Source organism: Tachysurus fulvidraco, chromosome 17 (genome assembly GCF_022655615.1).
Source record: "Tachysurus fulvidraco isolate hzauxx_2018 chromosome 17, HZAU_PFXX_2.0, whole genome shotgun sequence".
Classification (NCBI taxonomy): Eukaryota; Metazoa; Chordata; class Actinopteri; order Siluriformes; family Bagridae; genus Tachysurus; species Tachysurus fulvidraco.
In genome coordinates this window covers 7,954,887-7,977,685 of record NC_062534.1, presented here as the reverse complement: position 1 = coordinate 7,977,685, position 22,799 = coordinate 7,954,887, and the positions used below count along the sequence as shown (strand labels likewise).

Genomic DNA, 22,799 nt, shown 5'->3' with positions numbered 1-22,799 from the left:
CTCTGCTTATTTATTATCTCTCCTTCTCACACTCTCTCTCTCTCTCTCTCTCTCTCTCTCTCTCTCTCTACCCCCCCACACACACTTTTTCTACCTCAACTTACTTGTCTAACCATTACTCCATCTTTCTTTCTCTGCTTATCAACTAAGCACATCTGCAGTTCACAAGTATCTGTTATTTTTCATCTTCCTACACTTTCTCGCTCTCTGTTCTTCTATGGTAAGTACATCACTGTGTCTCTTGACAGTTCCTCTTTTTCTTGCCCACTCTGTCTCTCAATTCTATCTCCATGTCCTACAGTACCACTTTCTGCTCCTTTGCACAGCAGCTCCCCACAAAAACTCTTCTAAATGTTGTATTGTTATATGATATCCTTCACACTCACTTCCATTGTTATATATCACTTAAAAGAAAACACCAACAAAAGAAGCAGTGTGTGAAAAGCTCCCTCATTATGAATATCAGAACAGTCTGGGTGATATGATCCCAAACAAAGGCCGGGATGAGTTTTTATTCTCAAGCCTTGTCTTAATCAATTGAGCTAACTTGCGTGATATTCACTGACCTTGGCTCTTCCATTATTACAACAATATTATGACATTGCAGAAATGGAGAATTCTTCTGAGTCCTGGCAATACTGTGGGGAAGATATTTGTATTTGTCTCTAGTCCTCTGAGGCTCTTGAAGGTCATGTAGTTCGATAACTCAATTTTTAACAATTAGCCCCTGACGCATTCTCATGAAAACGAATGCAGCAAGCCTACAGTGGATGATATTTCAGGGAAATTAAAAAAAGAGGGATTAGCCTCTTAAGCACTGCATGGCTCCATGCTCAGGTAAATGAGAGCTAGTTGCGGGTGAAGGATTGTTTGCACCAAGCACAGACGATTGAACACAGATGCTTTTAGAGTAGCAGCTTCATGCTTTGCAGTCAAAGGTGCTAATTCTGTGCATATAAATAGTCTGGATCCACCACCTCTTTATCGTGATCAGCTTGCATAGCCTCTGCAACAACAAGTTTGTGTTAATAATGAGCCTCCTTCCTGCATGCATACTACACATTGTTGCAATTTCTCATTAACACTCACAATACTAATTAAATCAGAAATAATGCATGTCGGTAGATCTCAGATCTCAGCAGCAGATGTAAAAAGATTCAACATTAATACTTTACAAAAAGTGAGCAATCCTAAAATTATTTTTCTCAACATGCTTGAATCAGCTGCTCAGATGACAAAATTGTTATTTAAAATTATATTATCAGAGATAATGTTTCCAAGTAAGAATAAGATTGTGATTTATTGAAATTTCTGCATTTTATCTTGCTCAGTGTCACTGAAACCTATCCAAAGAACACAGTGCATGAGACAAAAACACTGGAATCCTTGATGGGACACCAGTTTATCTTACACACTCATTCACACCTACTAGAAATGATTCTAGCCATTCTGTGTTTCTCAGAACACAGAGCAAAAACACACTGATAGACTGAACATGACATTGACCAGGAATACCTACATTTATGGTGTTAAATGTTATCAGTTCAGTCCAACTGAGTGATTTCATTTACAAAATAAATGGTGTATAATGTGTAACCTTTTGTTTTGGAAGACTTTACCAGACGTAGACTGCAGGGGATCTTCAGCCCAAGCAATATACTGTAGGTAGGTCATGGTCTCACATGAAATAGCAGCAAGACTATCGTGGGGTGAACTTGTACATTTTTTACCGTTTAAAAACTTTCTCACAGTGAAGCTTCTCGATAATCAATTGCAAAACCCAACATGATTTTTTTTTCTACTAAATTACACATTAGGAATTTGCTCTGCTTTAGAAGCTGATAATGGTAATGGCAACAGTCAGTGATTTAAAAGCTGCAGGTTGCCTAAGCCATGCTAAACGCTTACGCTTAAATACTGCAAATGCTGGACTGGCTAACCAGTTTTTTTTAACAGTGGTAAACAAATTACTTGGTACTGTGTAACCTAACTGTAGTGTTACTGGCTTCATGAACACATTATAGGATCTTAGTCATCTCTCCTGTGAAGGTGCATGGGTGTGAAACTGGAAGCTAGAATGATGCAGCTGCAGACATACTATTTTTTTTTTCACACTAAATTATGAATTCTGGCTGTGCTGCCTTAACTGAATGAATTTGCATTTTGATGCAAAGCCTTATTTGCATTTCCTAATGTGACTGTGGTCAGGATTATAATGGTAATTTCAGTGAATGGTTCAAATCAAGAGCAAATAAACCTCACACACTTGAGGAAGATGGAAACTGAAGGTTTTTTTAATTTGTTGCATAACTGCAAAGTTTTTGATGAACATGTTGGCCTTTAATAAGGAATTTGTTATTTGAAATCTTGAAAGGTTAAACTAAACTAGTATTAGGACAGAGAATCAATAGGAGAGAGAATATTAGGTTCTAACAAGTAGTAGTCATCAGTGGATGTGCTCAGGATGTCTTTTTAGATTCCAAGCTAAAATATTTGCAGTATATGTGAAAGAAAGTCTTTTTTTTTTTTGTAGTTATGGTCATTTGTGACATGCAGTATCCTGAGTTATAAAACGAAAAATAATGGGAAAAAATGAAAGAAAAAAGAACGGGCATACCTAAACTTTCTGCATTTTTATTTTTCTGGACAGGAAGCTAGCTCATCAGCTTAAACAGTGAATGAAAGGGCTGTAATTATGAAACTACTCACAACCAGGCCTAATTCTACTCATGGTTTAATTAGTGCAGATGCTTACCACTCAAAGGCCCAATTGCACTTCTGCGGTATGTCAGCCATAGATACTTAGAGAAATCAGAGATAACACAGGAATTCAGCCAAGTTCTACCACAAGAGACTTAATCTCTGCCCAAGTATTAGACAATTTATAGAGCTGGATTAATATTTATCTAAATTAGCGTGGCCAAGTTCCAAACCAGGAACAGGCAATGCAGCACCTGCTCACTGAAATTGCTCAAGAATGAATATTCAATATGGAATATTTGATTATTCAGAGCCATATAAGAAGAGGCATTGCTTTTGTGGGCATTCCTGCATGTCCCAACATTGTGAATATCAGGCCCAAATAGATATAATGCTTGCACAAAGCCAACAGGCACAAGGTCACACTGGAATATCATCAGGAGACTGTCAGTAGCCAGATGTTGTGCACTTGGAATAATGAGCCCACTTCGGGCTTTCACTGGGCTCTCACCTCATTTCTGCCTCAACACTAGAATCCTGTCAGACGAAGTCAACCTTCAGCATGACTGAAAAGGGACATAAAAGAGATGACGTCTACATACGAGAGAGGGAGGTGGAGAATTTTCATTGGAGCTCCCTTTCTCTCTGAGCTTTCATTGTCTACCTGTGACCCTTTTACACTCAAAGACCTCACAGCTGTCCTTCAGATGGTCTACTTTCAGAAGTGTTATAAATTGGCAGGCACAGGGATGAGTAGTCTCATTTACATGCAATCGCTTGAGGTCCACCTTTTCAATGTAATGCTGCTCCTTCTCATATTGGACCAACTGGATGTGGTGACGGATGAATCATGTGCACCTGCAGTGTAACACTGTGACAGGAAATCATATAATTCAATATTGAAGCTTCTCTTGAATATGTCTCAATAAAAAAGGTTTTAAATGAAAGCTTTGCCCAGGATACGGGGCTAAAATTGTGGTGTAGAGCTGTCAGAAATCTGGATATGGATCCACATGACATGACTAACAGTTCTACTGATCCCGATTTTCATCTTGATAGAACTGCAAATACATTTTTAGTGTAATAAAAATACATTTTGGGGTTTTAAATAGTTGTGGTTCATTTTACCAGCTTTTATTTCTTTACCAGATACTTCAAGAAACTGATAGTCTAATTTAAACCACCTTGATCACCAGGCAGTTACTAAGGATGAATGAACGAATCCTGCAAATGCATTGCTGTAAATGCATCAGAAAAAAATGCATTGTTCATGTTCATCATAAAGAATTTAGTATTTTTTTATCCCAGCAACTTCATATCCGACTGCTCAATCACATCTGTGAGCTTCATATCTAAGTGCATATCCACTAAAAGCTAAAACTTTCTGCTCACAGGACTATTCCTGCTTATATTAACAGCATATAGTGACCAGTCTCATTCTTCTCACCTAGAAGTATTAACTATGTTACCTAGCAGTATCTACTCAGATGTCCAGTGCAAAGCTGTATACTCAGATGTCCAGTGCAAAGCTGTATACTCAGATGTCCAGTGCAAAGCTGTATACTCAGATGTCCAGTGCAAAGCTGTATACTCAGATGTCCAGTGCAAAGCTGTATACTCAGATGTCCAGTGCAAAGCTGTATACTCAGATGTCCAGTGCAAAGCTGTATACTCAGATGTCCAGTGCAAAGCTGGGGGATGTGGCAGCTTAGTGGTAAAGGTGGTGGTCTACTTGTTAGAAGATTCCAAGTCCACCAAGCTGTCACTGCTGGGCTCTTGAGTAAGGCTCTCAACCCTAAGTTGTATACTGTAAATGTAAGTTGCTCTGGTTAAGGGCACATGCCGTAAATGTAAAACTGGTTCTGTGAACTACAATTTCCCAAATGACTTCTTTCAAGGTTAAATCAAGTCAATTAATAAACAAAATGACTGCCAGTCTACCAAACCCACAGTCCTAACAGCTAGCAGCCAGTTAGCTCTTTTAGCTGGGATAAAGGAATGGAAGGTTACGATTTACTTCTCATCTATTTTCCTTTAACATCGGAGAATGTATGAGAAGTCTTTAGTATTATTTTTATTGTCTTTTGCATATACCACCCTGTTGTCTAGCCTATGAAAGACTACATTAATAAAATAAAATGACAAAAATCATTTAAAATATTTAGATTATGTGTGTGATTATACTTAGAAAATCCTTTGAGGTATTTGAGATGTTTGATAATTGAGAAAATAAAAAGAGTTACTTGGAAAATAATTTAGCTTTCCAAGGGAAAGGGGATTGGGGGTGTTTAGAGTGTTAGGGATCCTATTGCGAAAAAAATATCATATTGGCATAAATGTTTTATATTATTCCATCTCATATGCCGTACATGCTTGCACTTACTGGGTCAAAACACAGATAATGCAATGGTAATGTATATTATCTCTGAATTGGTGCAGCAAAATATGTGGAAATATTATATCATTTATATATTATAGTCATTTGTGCTTTATCCATAGTTTAAGAGGCAATGTAACATAATCCATAAAGCCCGTACTGCTGAATCTACCCAATCTCTGATCCAGACAAAGATGAGATTAGCTTGTTTTTCTTCTCGGTCAGGCTCTAATACCATAGTAGTGACTAAAATTATGAAGTAGGCCAATCTAAAAACATTTATATATTCAATAAAACAAGCTAGAAGTGTTTTGGAGCAGGAACTGGCTTCTATTCTGCCCAGACATTCAGGTGCACAGGCGGCCGAGGGGCAGGTGGAAACAAAAGCTGCGGTGACATTTTATCTGATGCCGAATCCCTGGGGAGAAGCAGCACTGCTGGACTGTCAGGCAGATTTCTGCGAGATGAAGATGGAAAGAAAGGCAAACAAACAGGGACCCTGGCACAGCCTCCCATCGTCTGGCAAAAGACACCAAGTGCCGAGCTCTCCTGTGGGGTTGCAGGAAGCAGAAGATGAAACAGAAAGAGAGATCTAACCTTTTTTTTCTCTTCATGAACACAGAGGCGATAGATTAAAGAGTGAATGAAAAAAAAAAAAAAAACAAGAATCACCTCAGCAGCTTTTTGGCAGTGATTCCCAATAGAAATTGGACTATAGTGCCAGTCAGGCTTCAGAGCAATGAGCCATTCAGATGATGTTCTCTTTCAGAGCTTCTGTAGTCGCAAGATATGAAAAAAAAAGATCTGGAGGTTAAGGTGTGATGCCATAGTCTGCAATCATTCAAAGCAAAGCAGTAATGATGATTTATAATAACGCTATCCTGTGTCACCCAGAAGAGGATGACTTCTCTTTGAGTCTTATTTTTTTCTCAACGTTTCTTCTTCGTGTCATCTGCGGGAGGGTTTCTTTTTCTCACCAGTCTCACTAATGGCTTGCTCATTATGCTGCCTTTAGAGGACATATTTTGTATCACATAGACACACCTGGAAGGCACTACATCTCATTTCTTGCATGTATGAGATCGTTTAAGGTAGCGCATCTTGTTTTGTCCACTGGATGGGCAGCCAGTAGGGTACTTCATCTTGTTTCCTTGCACGTAGGGGAACCCTATAAAGCACTGCATCATGTATTCTCTACTGGGGGACATACTAGAGGACACTTTGTCATGTTTTTTTTACTCATAGGAGCACACTAGTGGACATTTTTATCACATTTCTAATCCATAAGAAGGGCAGATATTAGGGCACATCACCTTTTTTCCACTGTAAGGCACCTGGAAGGCACTTTATCTTGACTTTTTCCCCCTACACATCCCCACCACTCTCTGCACTTTGCATTCTGGAAATTTAAGCCTTTCCTGTCACCTCTACTTCTGTCAGGGATTTCTCATTGATGTGGCATTTAACGTCACTGAAAATTGTGAGGAGGGTGGCTCTTTTTTCACTCACACTCAATAAAAATCGGACTGCTTTCCTTCTGTTTCAGAATGTGGACATTCTTTCTCCTATATTCCTTTCTAACTGTGACATCAGAACAAACAACAAATCAGCAATGCACATCACATATATTTCAATATAAACATGTTTTAGATGTTTCAGCATGGACTTTTTGCAAAAAAAAAAAAAAGAATAGGCACAGAATAACAAAATTTTATAAATACAAACACAGATAAACACTGAGATTAAATGCACAAACTAATCAGAGAGAAACAAGGAACACCTGAACATCATTAAGCAATATCATACAAGCTAGTGTTCAGTTAGCTTGAGATAAGATCAGATAAGATAAGATAAGATAAGATAAGATAAGATAAGATAAGATAAGATAAGATAAGATAAAGATATACCTTTATTTGTCCCTCAATGGGGACATTTCTCTGTTACAGCAGCAAAGAGAAAGAAATGCAAATATATAAAAAGAATAGACATAATATAATATACACAACACAATGTATAAATACAGAGAATAAAAAAAGAGACCGCGAGTAAATAGTTACGCTAACACACATATTGCACACAGGTAATATTGCACATTTTTCTAAATTTCTGTTATTGCACATGTTGTTTTCAATACTTATTTATACTTATGTTATTGTTGTTATTATTACAGTTAAACAGTAATCCAGTGTTTAAATATGGTGACTGGTTCACTGGGAACAGTTTTGATTTTACAGTCTAATAGCAGCAGGGCGAAAAGACCGTCTCCTTCAGACACTTAGGATGTAACAGTCTGTCACTGAAGGAGCTGCTCAGAGATAAAACAGTTTCATACAGGGGCTGAGAGTCATTCTCCAGCAATGATGATAGTTTTGCTAGCATCCTCCTTTCTCCCACCTCCTGTACAGTGTCCAGAGGAATCCCCAGGACTGAGCTGGCCTTCCTGATCAGCTTGTCCAGTCTCAGTAGCTCTCCATGCACTCCAACAGACTTTAGTCTCCTCAGCAGAAATTGCAGTATTGTTCGTCCAGTCCAGTTTGCTGTACAGATGAACACCCAGGTATTTGCAAGAGTCCATTCTGACACTGTCCTTTCCCTGAATGATTACTGGGGTAATGAAGTTTGTTTGTGCCTACGGAAATCCACCACCAGTTTTTTGGTTCACCCAGCATTTAACTGGAGGCAGCTCCATTGGCACCAGTCCACAAAGTTCTGGATCAGTCCTCTGTACTCTCTGTCATCATCATCTGTGATCAGACAGACGATGGCAGAGTCATCAGAGAACTTCTGTAGGTGACAGGTTGCTGAGCTGAACATGAAGTCTGCAGTGTATATGGTGAAAAGGAACGGGGCCAGAACCGTTCCCTGAGGGGCTCCGGTGTTGCAGACAACCATGTCAGACTCACAGTCACGAGTCGTCACATACTGTGGTCGGTCTGTGAGTTATAATGAATATCAACTATGATTTAACCGTAAGCAGGAGCCCGCAGGCTGAGTGCTGTAGATTATCACAACCTTGCTGATATTCAGGACAAGCACTCACTTTAATATTTAATACTTGCAATATTTCTTTTACATCAACAGTTGTACATCAACTACAAACAAGTGTTAATATAGAGTATAACTGACAATTCATACACAATAAGGTCAAATAATTATTTTTGCTCCATTCGTCAGAAACAGATTCTAAAGAAGCCACTTTATAGCATGATGACTAGCAACATACATATCAGTGTATACAGATATATACTTTAGTGTTTAAGGTCCATCCATTAATATTGGCATCTGACGATAATTAAAATTTTAAGAAAAAGTTATGTTAAAAAGTTATGTTAAGTTATGATGCCACCAACATTACTGTTATAACCGTTTCGGACCAGGAAGTGGAATTTTATATGGGAAACACAGTCAAGCAGGGTGATACACACAGCATAGCATCTCAGTGTGGTTATATGAAGTATAAACACTCTTTGAACCGTCACTTTTATGTTTGCATTATAGACCTAAGAAATAGTTTTCAAAAATAGAGGTTAAAATGATTTCCTTTAAAATAAGAGCATCGAATAAAGGAGACTGAACAATTGCAATGATTTGAAAGCTAAAGCATAGTTTGAGGTTATTTGCATTACACAATAATCAATGATCTGCATCTGTTGGCCTATATGTTGCTCAGGAGCTCCTTGTTGCACCATTAGAAAGGACATTATTTACATTTACATTATTTTCTGTCTGGTGTCACCCAAATGAGTTTGGGTTCCCTTTTCAATCTGGTTCCCCTCAAGGTTTCTTCTTCATATCATCTCGTTGAGATTTTCCTTGTCACCTTTGCCTCAGGCTTGCTCATTTGGAATAAATATTCATTTAAATTTAAAGCTAAAGCTGCGCATTATGAACAAAATTGAATTGAATTTAATCTGTTTGTATAACAGTAAACTAATAGTATATGAACATTGCACTCTCCTTGGCTTTTAAATCATCTGTAAATTCATCTGGTTTGTTTAATCAGATTAAAGGTGCTATACAGACTCTTGAAGTATCTTAAGCTTGGTGGAGAAGGCTGAGGCTCCTGTGTTGAGCAGGAATATATACTGTAGTGCCTTGATTAAGTATGAAGTCGGATCAGCCGGTTAAAGACGGCAAGAGTTTAGAATGCTGCTGCTTTCCTTCAATAGTCAGCTGTATAGATTACTGCTGAGCAAAGCATGTGCAATTTGCTCATGTGCCTTTCAGACAAATGACAAGAAAATGTACTCTAATGACAAGAATGTGCCTGAAACTTGAGTTAATCATGTGGGTGGTGAGTGACAGTCCTTGGGTGAAAGCTGATATTCACTGTGTAATGAGTTGCAGTGGTCGAGGGAAGCCTGCAAACTGCTGTGCCAGTAATAGCAAGTGATTAATTCAAAGAGCAATGCTCATGGATCACCGCTCCCCTGTTAGAAAGCTCTACTGTCAGTTCGGTTTGATAGAGGTGTGTTTGTTCCTCAACGTAAGGACTGAGAGAGAGGACAGGGGGCTGTGGGTGTGTGTGTGTACGTGTGTGCTAACACGGACAGGTTTTTACGCTGTGCTAGAGGTGAGAGCTGCTAGTAGCGCTGAGGAACTAATTGAAATGAGAGGCGATGTGCAAGTCTCCACCAACATTGCCAAGCCATTCGTCAGGGTGACATCACTGCACTCACACCCCATCCATCTCCTAAGTATGCACTCGTCCCTGTGATTAATATCCATACTTCCCCATTGCTTGAGCATTCAAACACACAGCGGTGCGCTGGGAGGCAGCAACTTCCCCTCTAATCTACTTCAGAGCAGGACAGCGAGGCATAGTGCTTTTCTACACTTCTCCCCTACTGTAGGTGAAGTGCAGCAAACTAGTGCCCTTTTATCACCTCCTCAGAGATGCAAGAGTCAGGCCAGATATGCGATTCAGCATATTCTGCGATTTCTCAAAAAAAAAATAGAAAGCCATACACAGGAAATGATTTCAACAAAGGAAAACCCCACTGGCATTTTGCCTAACTGATGCAACATTAATTAATAATCTGCTGTATAAAAAGTGAGGATAAAAATGAGAAAAGGTAGCAGGCTGTCTGAGTGAGGATGGGCACTAGCTTGGACTTTTTGTTACATCTGAAAACTTCAAAGATTTAGATGCCTTAGAATCTTCTCATTATCAGGAAGTGAGATTGTGGCTGCCACCTGAGGTCAGGTGCACTTGGAAAATTATCATCTTGCGAGCCCATTCCCTTCTTACAATTTGCTTTGATTAGACACAATGCTGATGTGCGCTACATCCACTTCACTTGAGTGGTGTGGAAGAAACATGCATATTGCTGGACTTCATTCAATTTGTTGTGGAGCAGACGCAGTTGACTGTCTTTGAGAGCTGGTCTCAAGTCTCCTTGTGCACCCCCACTCATCCCCCAAACCACTTAGCATTGTGCGTGATCGATTGGAATGTATTCCATTAGGAGGGAGAGTGTACCATGCAAATTGCTCTTTTGTAGCTGGCTCCAGTGGTTTGTGGAGGCGGGTGCGGTTGGACTGTCCAAAGAGATCCAATCGTGTAATCAGATTAAGAGCTGCCGTCAAAGATGGGAAAAGGCCATCAGCTTCCTCCTCCCTGTTTACCCTGATATTGTTCCACTTCTCACCACACACTTTTCTGTGAGGAAATCTGTTTTAATCACGTGCAAATTTCCAGGGTTGTTTAAGTTTATCATTTTCTATTGATGATAAGCTGGCTGTGCTGATGACAGTTTACAGTGTGGCCTGTCTCTACGCTGCTGAGAAGGCTGAAGTAGATATTTAAACTATGTCATGGTGGTGTACATCTGGTAGATTGGGGTCAGCCTCATTTGCAGTTCATTTCAGCACACTGATTGGAGAAAGCAATTCAGATTTTGAGCATGGGGCGACTTCCTAAACTGGAAGCGTGCAGCTCAGCTTCACTAAGTTTAAAGCATACTGGTCTCCAAAGGCACTCTTATTAGATCTCATTTAAAACCAATTAAGATATGCCTCCTGGCATGAGATTACCCTGCACACGAAATCATATAATGTTATCTCACGCCAGTTACCATATGTCGGCTTTAACATGAAGTCGCAGCTTACTCTGTGGAATATGTCATTTTTAAATGCATAGCTTTAAGCCAGAACCTTTGAGGCAGATGGATATGAAGCTGTATTCATCCAGTGACATTTGGAATTTCCGAAAACTTGAAACAAACATGACTGAGATGTCACATATGTAGACTATTCCAACCATCTGACAATAAACAGACTTGCTGTACAGGAAATCGCAGTGTGCTTGTCATTCCTAGTGTCTCACAACATAGCTATGTCCAAATCTATGGCCTTCTTTTTGTTCTAACACCGGGAAAACAGAAGAAGCGTGTTGTGAATAGGCCTCAGTATTCAAAGCTTAAAAAAAAAATACAGCACTGTCTTTCTTTGAACTTGGTAGTCACATTATTGAGTGCCCCAAGAAAGAGAGAGTGACAGAGAATCTGCTTCGTGATATAAATGGCCGTTGAATCTTTTCACTGGCACAATCTCCTCCCATGACCGCCCCCTTTTCTTTTCAGGCCTCGTATTTTTCGGAATGCCGTGATTTTTCTGACAGGGAGCAGGAGATATTTGGGAGGGGGGTTGTGTGGATGGTGTGTGGGAACAGTGAATAGATCGCTTAGGGAGAGATGGACTGCAGGGGTGATAGTGTTCATGAGGGAAACTGACACACTGCTTCTTTATGCGGATGTTTGGAGGATGGCCTTCAAGCCCTCTCTTTCTCCATCCACACCCCAGAATCTTCCATTCAGATACCCGGGTGGGGGTAGGGGGCCTGGCGCTCCTTCGTCGAGCTTTGAGGGAGGGGAGGATATCTGCAAATCTCTCAAGGCTTTGATTGTGTAGCCCTTTTTTTTACTTGTGCATTGAGAAGGGTGGAAGATACTTGGGACACACTGACAGCCTTGTTATCTGGCACTCACAGTGAGGGCAAATGGAGATTGAAAGACAGAGAAAGAGAAAGCCAGTGGCCCAGTCCTGTGCCTTCATTGCATCATCATCATCCTCTACTTCCTACTCTTCCTCTTCTCCTCCCCACTTGTTTAAGCCACCATTCATCTTCCTGAGTGAGGCCAGTGATAATAGAGTCCCATTTCATGGCTTTGTTACACAACCATCGAGTCTGAGACAGAGCTAAATCTTAATAGCTGGTAATGACAATCAGTTCGACTTTATGTTCTATAACTGATGATATTTAAACAGAAGGAAGTACAGGCCCTGGGTTATACAGTGGGCATAAAATATAATCACCCAACGATAAAAATAATCCCATTTTGTTGCTTTGCAGACTGAAATGAAGACAAATACATTTTTTTTGTATCATCCAGCTGTATTTACTGTATTCACAACAGGTCAGAAACAAACAGGTCACCCCTGTTTGTACACTCAATCATGTGTAAATAATGATTGATGTCTCAATGGCACACAACATTTGACCACCTGCGATCAGCTGTGACCATTTTGATTAGCTAAACATAAAAATATGAGGAAATGTGAGGAGGAAACTTGTCAGGGAAGTTAATAAGAGGCCTACAGCAACTTTTAAACAGCTGCAGGAATAGTAATCATTGTGTGCATAGGACAGCAATATGACAAATTCTCCCACTCCTCAAGAAAGGCCACATGCGATCATGACCAGGCTTTGCCAAAATGCACCTTAGGGTTTTTCTACCTTAATTGGAAAAGGGTGTTATGGTCAGATGAGAATAAACAACACCAAACAGTATATATCTCTACAGCTCATCATCCAAATAACACCAACACACTAAAGTATGGAGGTGGTAATATCCTGTTGCGGGGGTGTTTCTCTGCAGCAGGTAGCAGAGCACTTGTCAGGATAAAAGGAAAATTGGGTGGGATGATTATTATCAAATTTTTGAAGAAAAGCTGCTCCCTCTGCCAGAAAGTTCTAGGAATATAAGAAGAAGGTTCACTTTCCAACATGACAGTGACCCAAAACACACAGCAAAATTTACCACACAGTGGTTGAAGGAGAAAATGGTGAATATCTTCGTATGGCTTAATCAGAGTTCAGACTTAAAGCCCATTGAAAATCTGTGGAATGACCAGAAGACTGCAGTCCATACAGTACAGTATGATCACCACCAAATTTAGATGAACTTGAGCTGTTCTGCAAAGAGGAATGGGCAAATGTTGCAAAGTCTAGATGTAGAATGTTGGTAGAGACGTATCAAAACAGAATAAAGGACGTAAGTCAACGGTGTCCAATCTTATCTGGGAAGGGCCGGTATGGGTGCAGGTTTTCATTCCAACCAAGCAGAAGCCACACCTGATTCCACCCGTTTAATCAGTTGTTCTTGGCTTTAGAAGAGTAGACTCTGGTGTGGCTTCCGCTTGTTTGGAATGAAAACCTGCACCCACACCGGCCCTTTCCGGATACGATTTGACACCGCTGCTGTAAGTAAAGCGAAAGGTGGTTCATCTAAATCCTGATATTTTGATGATAATTGCTGTTATACCTTTCACTAGGATGCTATAATATGCTAAATATAGTAAATATAGCTGGAAAAACAAAAATAATCTTTCAGGTTTTGTGTTTATTTTTAAGGGGGTTGATTCTTTTCTTTACCCACCGTATACTCACGTACTGTACATGCCATTGTTAGTTAAGTCAGCCAGCTAGTTATTTCAATCACAAACTCATGAGTTGCTGGAACACACTGTTTTTGTTTTTTTTTTAAAAAAATATGAGGAATTGATTTTATTGGATATCAGCCAACTACACTCCAGAACCTTCAGAGGCTTATACAGAAATCTCATACCATGCCAGTTCTAAATGTTCTAGTATGTTCTAAATGTGTACAGATTTGATACCTAGGGCTGAAACAAAAATGTCATATACTGTGAGCATGACCTTTTTTTTTTCATTTCTGACCGAGTTGTGATATAAATATGTATATCATTCATTAATTCATCATTAGTTGCTACCTAGACTTATTCTCTAATTCTCAAAAAAAAAAAAAATAGAATAAAATAATAACCCAGACAGCCATACACAGGAAATAATTTGTTTATATAGTTCTATTTCTTGAATAGCTTAATATAAACCACTACTTTCCTGACCAGGCAATTACTAAGAATGAATTAATAAATGCTTCTCATGTTCATATCTGGTTATTTATTAAGAAAGAAAAGTTCAGCAAAACGTCCAGCTGACATGATGTTTTTTATGTCAGCCAAATGCCATGTCAAACTGTCTACAAAAATCATGCATTTAAAAATAAAGCAGGTCTACAACCACTGTGAGTTTAAATTTGAATACAGATAGAGATATGGACATTTTTCAAGCACTACACATATATAGATGCAAACATTGTGCTATACCCTTAGTCTACTTGTATATTTTTTCAAATTTTGGTAGTCAATATACATATCAGAAAAAAAAATGCATAAATACAGAACTAATGCAAAAGCCTTTTCTATTTGGGAGAGCGATGTTTTGCCAATCCTTGCTGCATAATCAGTACACACATTCATAGTATTTGTAAGCGCATGGCCTTCAGAATGCTTGGAAACTACAAAATCTGCAAATACTTGTCAATATTCATATATGTAAAGTAGACAGAGAAAGAGGCACGCTGGTGAGTTGTCCAGGTGACATGAACAGACAGCATTTGGAATACTGATAAGCTCTTAATAGTGAATACAGGTGGATGGAGTCTGCAGCAGGTTTTAGATGTATTTTGTGCAGCTGTGTGTCCGTGTCAATAGAAATATGAGACAGGTTCAGGCCGATTTTAACCTGCTTGTGATGCTACAAATAAGTGTGAGGAAAAGTTGACCAGTCCTTTTCTCACTCATTCTACTTGTCTGCATGTATTCGACTTATTCTTATTCTTGACTTACAGAAGTTCTGACATCATGGTAGACGTTTAGATAGATGTCTATCTATTTAGTTGTGAGAAACAATATTTTTTAAGATACAATTTCTTAGGTTGTGTAAAGCAAAAGACAGACTGATAGACAAACACACACACACACACAGACAGATACGGGGGGTTGAGAAATAAAACTGAACCCTGTTTTAGACTACAGTAATTTATTAGTATGGTGTTAGACCTCCTTTTTACAGATAAAACCACATAAACATAAGAGAGAGAGAAGTCCTGCACAGTGGCCAGAGGGATTTTGAGCCATACCTCTTGTAACACCCTAAAAACTCCAAAACACCCTAAAAATGCTCAATAATAACCAGATCTGATGACTGTAAAGGTCATGGGAAATGTTTCTGGAGGACCAGGTGGACTCTGGGTTTCGTAGTTCTTAGTAGTGGTGCTCCTATCTGGCACAAGTAATTAGTCTATGAAATGCCATGATATTGTATGACATCACTATGGGCATGTACTGTACTGTAATAGTCTGGGTTGTAAGCTTCTGTGGGGCCTCTCCACACCTTAACTTTCTCAGATGTATGGAAAACAATGAAGGTGGGCTCATCAAAAAAGCAATTCATGGTTCCCATTGTCCATGGCCCAAGATTTCTGCTGCTGGCACCAATGTTTGGCACAATTGACCAAAGGTTTGGCTATAGCTAGACCATGGTGAAGGTTTGGCTATACTGTAGCAGCCAGACCATGGTGAAGGTTTGGCTAATAAAGCCAGACATAGAATATTGACCCTGTAGAGCTCCTGACGAAGGGTTTTGAGTTGAGATCCGCATTTAATGCTGTAGTGAGTTGGGCAGCTGTGGTTTTATGTATTTTGGATATAATCCGGGTTAGTACCTGGAGAGCCCTAACAAAAAAGTCAAATCTACTGTGTGAGTAGGTTTACCTTTTTATGCACTTTTTTAAAAAAATACTATTTTTGTTAAATCTGTTTACAGCTAAAAACAGTCATATCCATTCAGACACAAGCACATGCTGTTTTTGTGGAAAATAGCAAGTAAATATGAAATGCTGCGTGTGTTACAAAACTGGCAGTCATTTACAGCTGTGTACCTCTGCACATCTCTGCTATGGTCATGGCTGGATGCAACTTATGGAACTACGAATAAATTTCTGCTGAATCTTGTCACTCAGTTTCCAAGAAATTTGCCACTTTTGCTTATTCTTATCGAAACACAAGGGATATTAAAAAACCTAAATGGTTTGCGTCTCCAGGTGACATGGATCAAATTCAGCAATACCAGGATCCTATAGAACTTCCCAATCCAGGTTCTGGCTGCAGCTATTAGGTACAGCTATCTGAGTATTCTGTGGATTTTGGAGAAAGCTCCTTTGCTGGCCTCTCAAGCACGCATCCTCACTACTCTGTCATCCTTTGGGAGCTCTAAAGTAGACCATCTGTTGATCCATTTGCTTTCTGCCCTGTTTCTCTCAGCAGCAGGGCTCTGTATTTAACTCAGCCTCCCATGCGCTATCACAGCAGAATGTGCAACTGTTTTAGTACCTTTAACAACCACAATTATTGATCAGTGGTGAATTTATTTCATACAAGATCCCACTCATCTTCATATGACCTTATTTGGCCGATATCCGACTTGTGGTGCATCTAACAAGCTCCCTAGAGATGCTCAAAGAAGAACGGGGGCCAAATTTAAAAGGTTTAAGCTTTGCCATGTGGTATCTGATATCAGAGAAGAAGTTTTTAATACAGATTTTGAAACAAATTCATTTTACATGCAGCAGAAAAATAGCATGAAAAATACACAGATTTATAAAACACAAAATGTCAGCCAATGCCCACGGGGAGTACAGAAAAGTTTGTTTTGAAGGTTCTTTTTTTTATGTTAACATGTTCCCCTACATTCTGGAAGAATGGTTTTGGTAAAGAAGCAAGCTCTATTTGATGTGCTAATCAATTACATGCTTTTTAATAGATTTACTGCTGATAAAATGAGGACAATCTTCCTGTTTTTACCCTTCTAGCAGATTTCCTGTGTGTCTTGTGTATCTCCGTACCTGTTCAGCCTGATGTGTCAATGTTCCAGGCTTTTCTTTGCTGTCCAGATTATGAGTTGTGTTAAAATGTTTGACAGAGATTAAGCCGTCAACAAAACCATTGTATTTGAGCTCAGAATCAGAGTCTGGGAACGTTAATAATCATTCAGTCATCTGTGACCTATGGAGATACACACACTATGTCTCTGTTAGATGATAACGCCAGCCCTGCACTTTGAAGACTCATCCACAAGCTGCTTTGTTGTCAAAACTAAAATCTTCAGCTAAGGTTGTGAATGGAATAAACGCTGAACGCGTATCAGGAAATGTATTTCTTATCAGCTGTGTTAATAAGGACTCTCCAGGGATTTGATATGCAAATCAATTTTACTATAAACATGTCACTTGATATCCACACATGTTAACAGCCTGTTTTGGCTTCATAGTCACAACACATTAGTCGCAATTTTATTGAACCTGGTGTCTATATTCAGCTTGGAGCCCAGTGGGTGAGAAAATGGCACAAGCTGCTATCATTTTTAGAGCCTGAAATGATCATTGAGATAAAAATGCCCAGTAGAAGGCTGCTTTATCACGATAGAGGGTTTCATTGACAGAGGTTTTGAAGACATGTAAGTCCCATTATTGCATGTCAATAGCTTTGATTGAAGTGTGATTAACTAGTTTGTATTTAAATCGGTTTCCTATAACATTCTCAACATTGTAGAGCTCTTGTGATACAAACCTTGCCATTTCATAATCATAAATCATCAACTCTTATGATTAAATTGTACACAGCTGGTTGTCAAATTGACTGATTCATGTTTTCCTCAAGTATGCAGTACATGTCTTTTATACCACTTATTATACACTGTGACTGTAAACACAGACTTTATCTACAGATTTTTCTTAGTCTGCTATTTTTTGTTCTCTACAGCAGCACTTATGACTGTTCAGATCTTTTTAGTCATAAGATTTTTTTATTAATTTTTTTAATTTTCATAACAGCAGACTGGACAGTAATTCAAGCTTCAAGATTTTTATTAACATGCAGAGATTTGTATATTTGTTGGAATGCTGAGGCTTTCGTGAAGGGATTTGTGTAGCATTTTTGGAAGGAGTCTCAAGTGTCAGCGCTTTCCTTTGTGCTATAATATAAAATAAATCAGGACGTTCTATATACTGTATTAAGCTTCAGGGTAGAAACGGCAACTGTGGTTTGGCTGAGTCACACTCTGTTTTTCCTGTAACAGCGTATGTTAACAGGTTTTATTCTTTACTTACACTACTAAGTAGCACTGTTTAATATAGTGTAGTCATGCTAAAGGCATGCTAGTCTTTGATTAGTTTGTTATCCGTCTCTTTTCTTTATTTTTTTTTTTTTTTTTTTTTTTTTGCAGTCACAGTTATGTGCAGTTATGTCAATTGAAAACACCTCTGAATAGCGAACGATTCCATTCAAAGCCGTTCTCAAAGCCATTCCTCATTGGTTCTTAAATAATTGGAATGTTTTGCCCCCACTGCTGCATTTTGACAGAAAAATAATACTTTAAATTTAGTGATTGATTCTGGAACATTTTTTTAATACATGCCAAAGTTCTCACATTCCAGAAGACTCAAAGGTATCTGTATAAAAGAAAAAGTACAGCCTTTGTGGCTCTGTGGTGATCTGTAAACAGGAGGAAAAAAAAAATCATTTGATGTGGACCACAAATGTCCAACCAATCAGGACAATGAGATATCTCTGCTTGCCTGGTAGCCATGTGGCTTGTCAGTTCAGACAGATCCACCTTTTGCCTTTCAGCCGTTCTAGTCTACATGTGTTTTGGAGAGAATGCTGACAGGAATAACTGTATGTTTTTAAATGCTGTACACTGTAAATACTGTATGTTTTTTCAATTCCAAAACAATGATCTACATTCAAAATCACTGACTATATCTTTAAGCTATATTTTTATGATCACTTAAATTTCCATACAATCCACATATATCGGAATAGCTCATAATACCACACATACACCAGTCCATTAAAGGAAGTGTTTTGTCATTGTTGTGTTCCAGGCTTCCTGAGCACAGGTGACCAGGCCGCTAAAGGTAATTACGGCCTCCTGGATCAGATCCAGGCCTTGCGCTGGATCAGCGAGAACATTGGCTACTTCGGTGGCGATTCGAACCGCATCACAGTCTTCGGATCAGGCATCGGAGCTTCGTGTGTGAGCCTGTTAACCTTGTCCCATCACTCAGAAGGTAAAGGAACATTCTGCTACTCTGAGATAAATCTCTAATCCTCAAAGTCTATCAGCAATCTATCTTTTGTAAATGAAAAGTTCGAAAGAAAAAAGACGTCTTCGCCGGTGCCAAATTTAACCATTAACATTTCCATTTTTCTGTAAGCACCTGCAAAGAAGCGTTAGATTGTTCAATGTGCTGTTTGCTCAAATTCAAATTTCTAATGGGTAAGCCTAATGGCATACACTCAAATGTGCTGTGTTTTTATGTTGTTGTTTTTTTTTAACATGCTTACAGTCGCCCGTTGGCAGTTTGGTTTTAAACTCTGCCAAAATGCTTTTAACTGATGCCAGCTATTATGGGTCATTCTCTGAGTGAGAATTGCAAGCAGACCGTGCAAATTAACACACAGTGCTAGGTATTTATGCAGTCATAAAGTCGTGACAGTTTTTCTCTGGCTTTTACCAAGGTTGGATGGATTGTCATGGCAGTGTGGTGCATCATTGTGTTTGATATAAACCAAGGCCACATGTTTTTGGAGGTCTCGAAATTAGTGTTTTAAATTCAGTTAGGACAAATTCTTTTGCACAGGGTTTTTATTACTTGCACCTTGTTCTGTAAAACTACAGTAATTGTGAATTGCAACATGTGAGCATGTTAGCTACAGTTGGCCTTCAGTATAATTCCCTTTTTATTGTATTACATATGTATGAGTTTTAGGCCTAACTGTTTAAACAGAATAAAAGCTACAGCATGAAAACTATAAGACCTGTTCGCAGTTTAAAATATGGGATGCAGCAGAAATTTCAATTCTAAAACATATTTTTCATATAAGGTTATCTTGGTTTTCATCTGTGGTACAGATAACTACCTCTTGACCTGATAACTAGCGACTTCTAACTGCTGCTTTAAAGAACATCAAAGTAAGCCACAGTCTCTGTATTTCTTTACTGAAAGAAGATAGAGGATCAAACTGAAATGAGGTCATTTTGACAATTTCACTTTGCGTCTTATTTTGAAACGTTTTCTGTGCTCCTCCGATTTCGCATCAAAGCGTTGCTAATTGCCTTGATTTCCTTAAATGAATGTGACTGCTTTTTTGGATTTATATTCCATCTATTTTATTATTTTCTAGCCATAAATTTTTTATTCATACACCACTATGCCATGCTTGGTGTAGCGTGGTACTATACAGCAACCTCGACCCGCTCTCTTTCCCCTTTCAGTAAATTGGATATTACTGATGCTGATATTTCCCTTGAATAGAAATGTGTGCCCTGCTTGGGTTGATGAGATTAAAAAAAAAAAAGTGAGATCCTAGAAAATTGAAACAGGAAGCCCTCTGTCATGAAAAAGGGCTCTGGTAGCGAGTGCTACCAATATCAATCAGACATCTCAACGTTCATCCTTAAAGCTGTGATCTTAGTCATCAAATGAAGGATAGGGTGTGAAGTGGCCTGCCAAACAGGGCCGAAGCAGCTGAGGGGAATACCAAGCAAGTGAACGCCTGTGGTGTGCACGTCCTAACCTTGTAGGAAGCAAAGATTCTGCAGCTACAACTTCAGCATAGGTTTTGGTTAGCATAATAAGCGATGTTGTGCGTGCTGCTAACATGGTTCGAAGCATGCCATATGTTCACAGAATGAACGGACGTGATGGATTTTCATGACTACTGTGTTTATACTGCATATCAGATTGGTGCCCTTTACCAGCAGTGAGTCAGTGTCAAATATAATTGCTGAACTACTGTATTTTAAATGTTATATACTTTTTTAATAAAAAAAAAACCTTGAAATAACAGAATGTCCTAGTTCACAAGGAAAGGGTGCATTTGAAGTGAAATTACATCCATAAAACTAAATGTGTTAAGATGAGTTCATCATGGCTGGGAGAGACAACCTCGTGTATATGTTGAAAGAAATGGCAAATGTCTACAGGACATTTTGTTTATTAAAAAATATTTATTTCTCTTGTTTATGAAGACATTTGGGACACAATTTACAGCAGATGAGGAGATATATGTTCAATAAGAAATGAATTTCACACCTGGCAACATGATCCAGTTCTCAGTCAACATCACTAGATAGAGTTATGAATGGGATCCATCTTGTCTCAGAGACAGTTTCTAAACCCATCATCATCAGAGGTGTTTTGGGAAGCATATGACCACATAACATTTGTAGCGTGATTCAAAGTCATTTTAATGCTTTCCAAACAGCAACAAAATACCACCTAAATGACTGCATCATCGTTTTAGATGGAAAATATACACTCTGCTTTTTGTAGTTTCTCTCAACTTCTCAGTAGCAGATGAATCGTATCTAAACAGACGAATCGAAACAGCTGATATAAGGACACGAGACATGATTCATGGGAAAATTCTACCCAAAATCAAATGTAGCAGAAGACTGATGTACAGTAATACATGTGTACACCATTCCTCGAGAAATAATTGATGTCTTTTGGCAGTTATTTACATCCATCTATTACATTTACAACATTTGACAGACACCCTTATCCAGAGTGACTTTCATCGTTTCCTTTTTATATAACTGAGGGTTAAGGGTCTTGCTCAGGGGCCTAACAGTGGCAGCTTGGTGGACCTGGGGTTAAACTTATAACCTTCTGATTGGTAGCCCACCACTAAGTTACCACATGCTTTACCACCTACCCTACTACATACCACATACTGTACCTATTATCAGGTACAGTACATCTGTGTCATTGGCTGTTTTTCCATATAGATCACTTTGTAGGTAATACTACAGCAGGGGTATCCAATCACATTCAGAAAGCCAGTGTGGGTTTTCAGTCCAACCAAGCAGAAACCACACCTGAATCTATTGAAAGCCCAGATCAACAGATTAAACAGGGGGACTCAGATGTGTTTCCTGCTTAGTTGGGTTGAAAAGCGGCCAGCATCAAAAGAAACTGCCAGCAAAGTTCCAATTGTAACATATGACCAATTATACATATGCATTAGGGAGATGAGCTATTCTCAGCTACATTCAGCACATCAGTCTTATTGAACTTTCATGCACAATGACTGAAGCTTCTGGCTACAGAAACACTATTAGCGTGAGAGATTTGGTTGGTGGACTTTTGTCAACTTAGAAGTAGTTTAAAAAGTCAGGAAAAACACGCCATGTCAGTGTTTCTACTACAATGAAAATCATATCTGGTCAATGGTGGTCCTGTAATGGTCTCTTTTCAATGGATGTGGAATAGTGAAAATTAAGTGATTCTAGCTAATATAAACCTAAAAAATAGATACAAGCTGTGTAGCTGTTAAACTGGCAACTGAGTGTGTATTCTTGTGGGCTTTGACTCTTGCAAACTTGTACAAACTGCTGATGTTGATTTTCACCTGACCTCTTACAGTACTTCTTAATTAGACTCGGCACCAGCAGTGGTACACACAGAACCTCTGGTCCACATTAGGTTGCAGGTCATGTAGTGCATCTCCCTCTGAGGCTATCCTTCCCTTTCTTCCATCACTCAGTTTAAATCTTCTTTTTTTTCTG

The 22,799-nt window shown here is 38.9% G+C and overlaps 1 protein-coding gene across 3 annotated transcripts in view; it reads left to right on the top strand.

The window, feature by feature from the left end:
- nlgn3a (neuroligin 3a) overlaps positions 1-22,799 on the top strand; it is a 149,864-nt gene that overhangs the window by 75,255 nt on the left and 51,810 nt on the right. For all 3 annotated transcript variants that reach the window (XM_027154641.2, XM_047802044.1, XM_027154643.2), the window contains one exon: positions 19,108-19,293. In XM_027154641.2, coding sequence (XP_027010442.1) covers positions 19,108-19,293 — 186 coding nt within the window. The remainder of the gene's footprint in view (positions 1-19,107; positions 19,294-22,799) is intronic.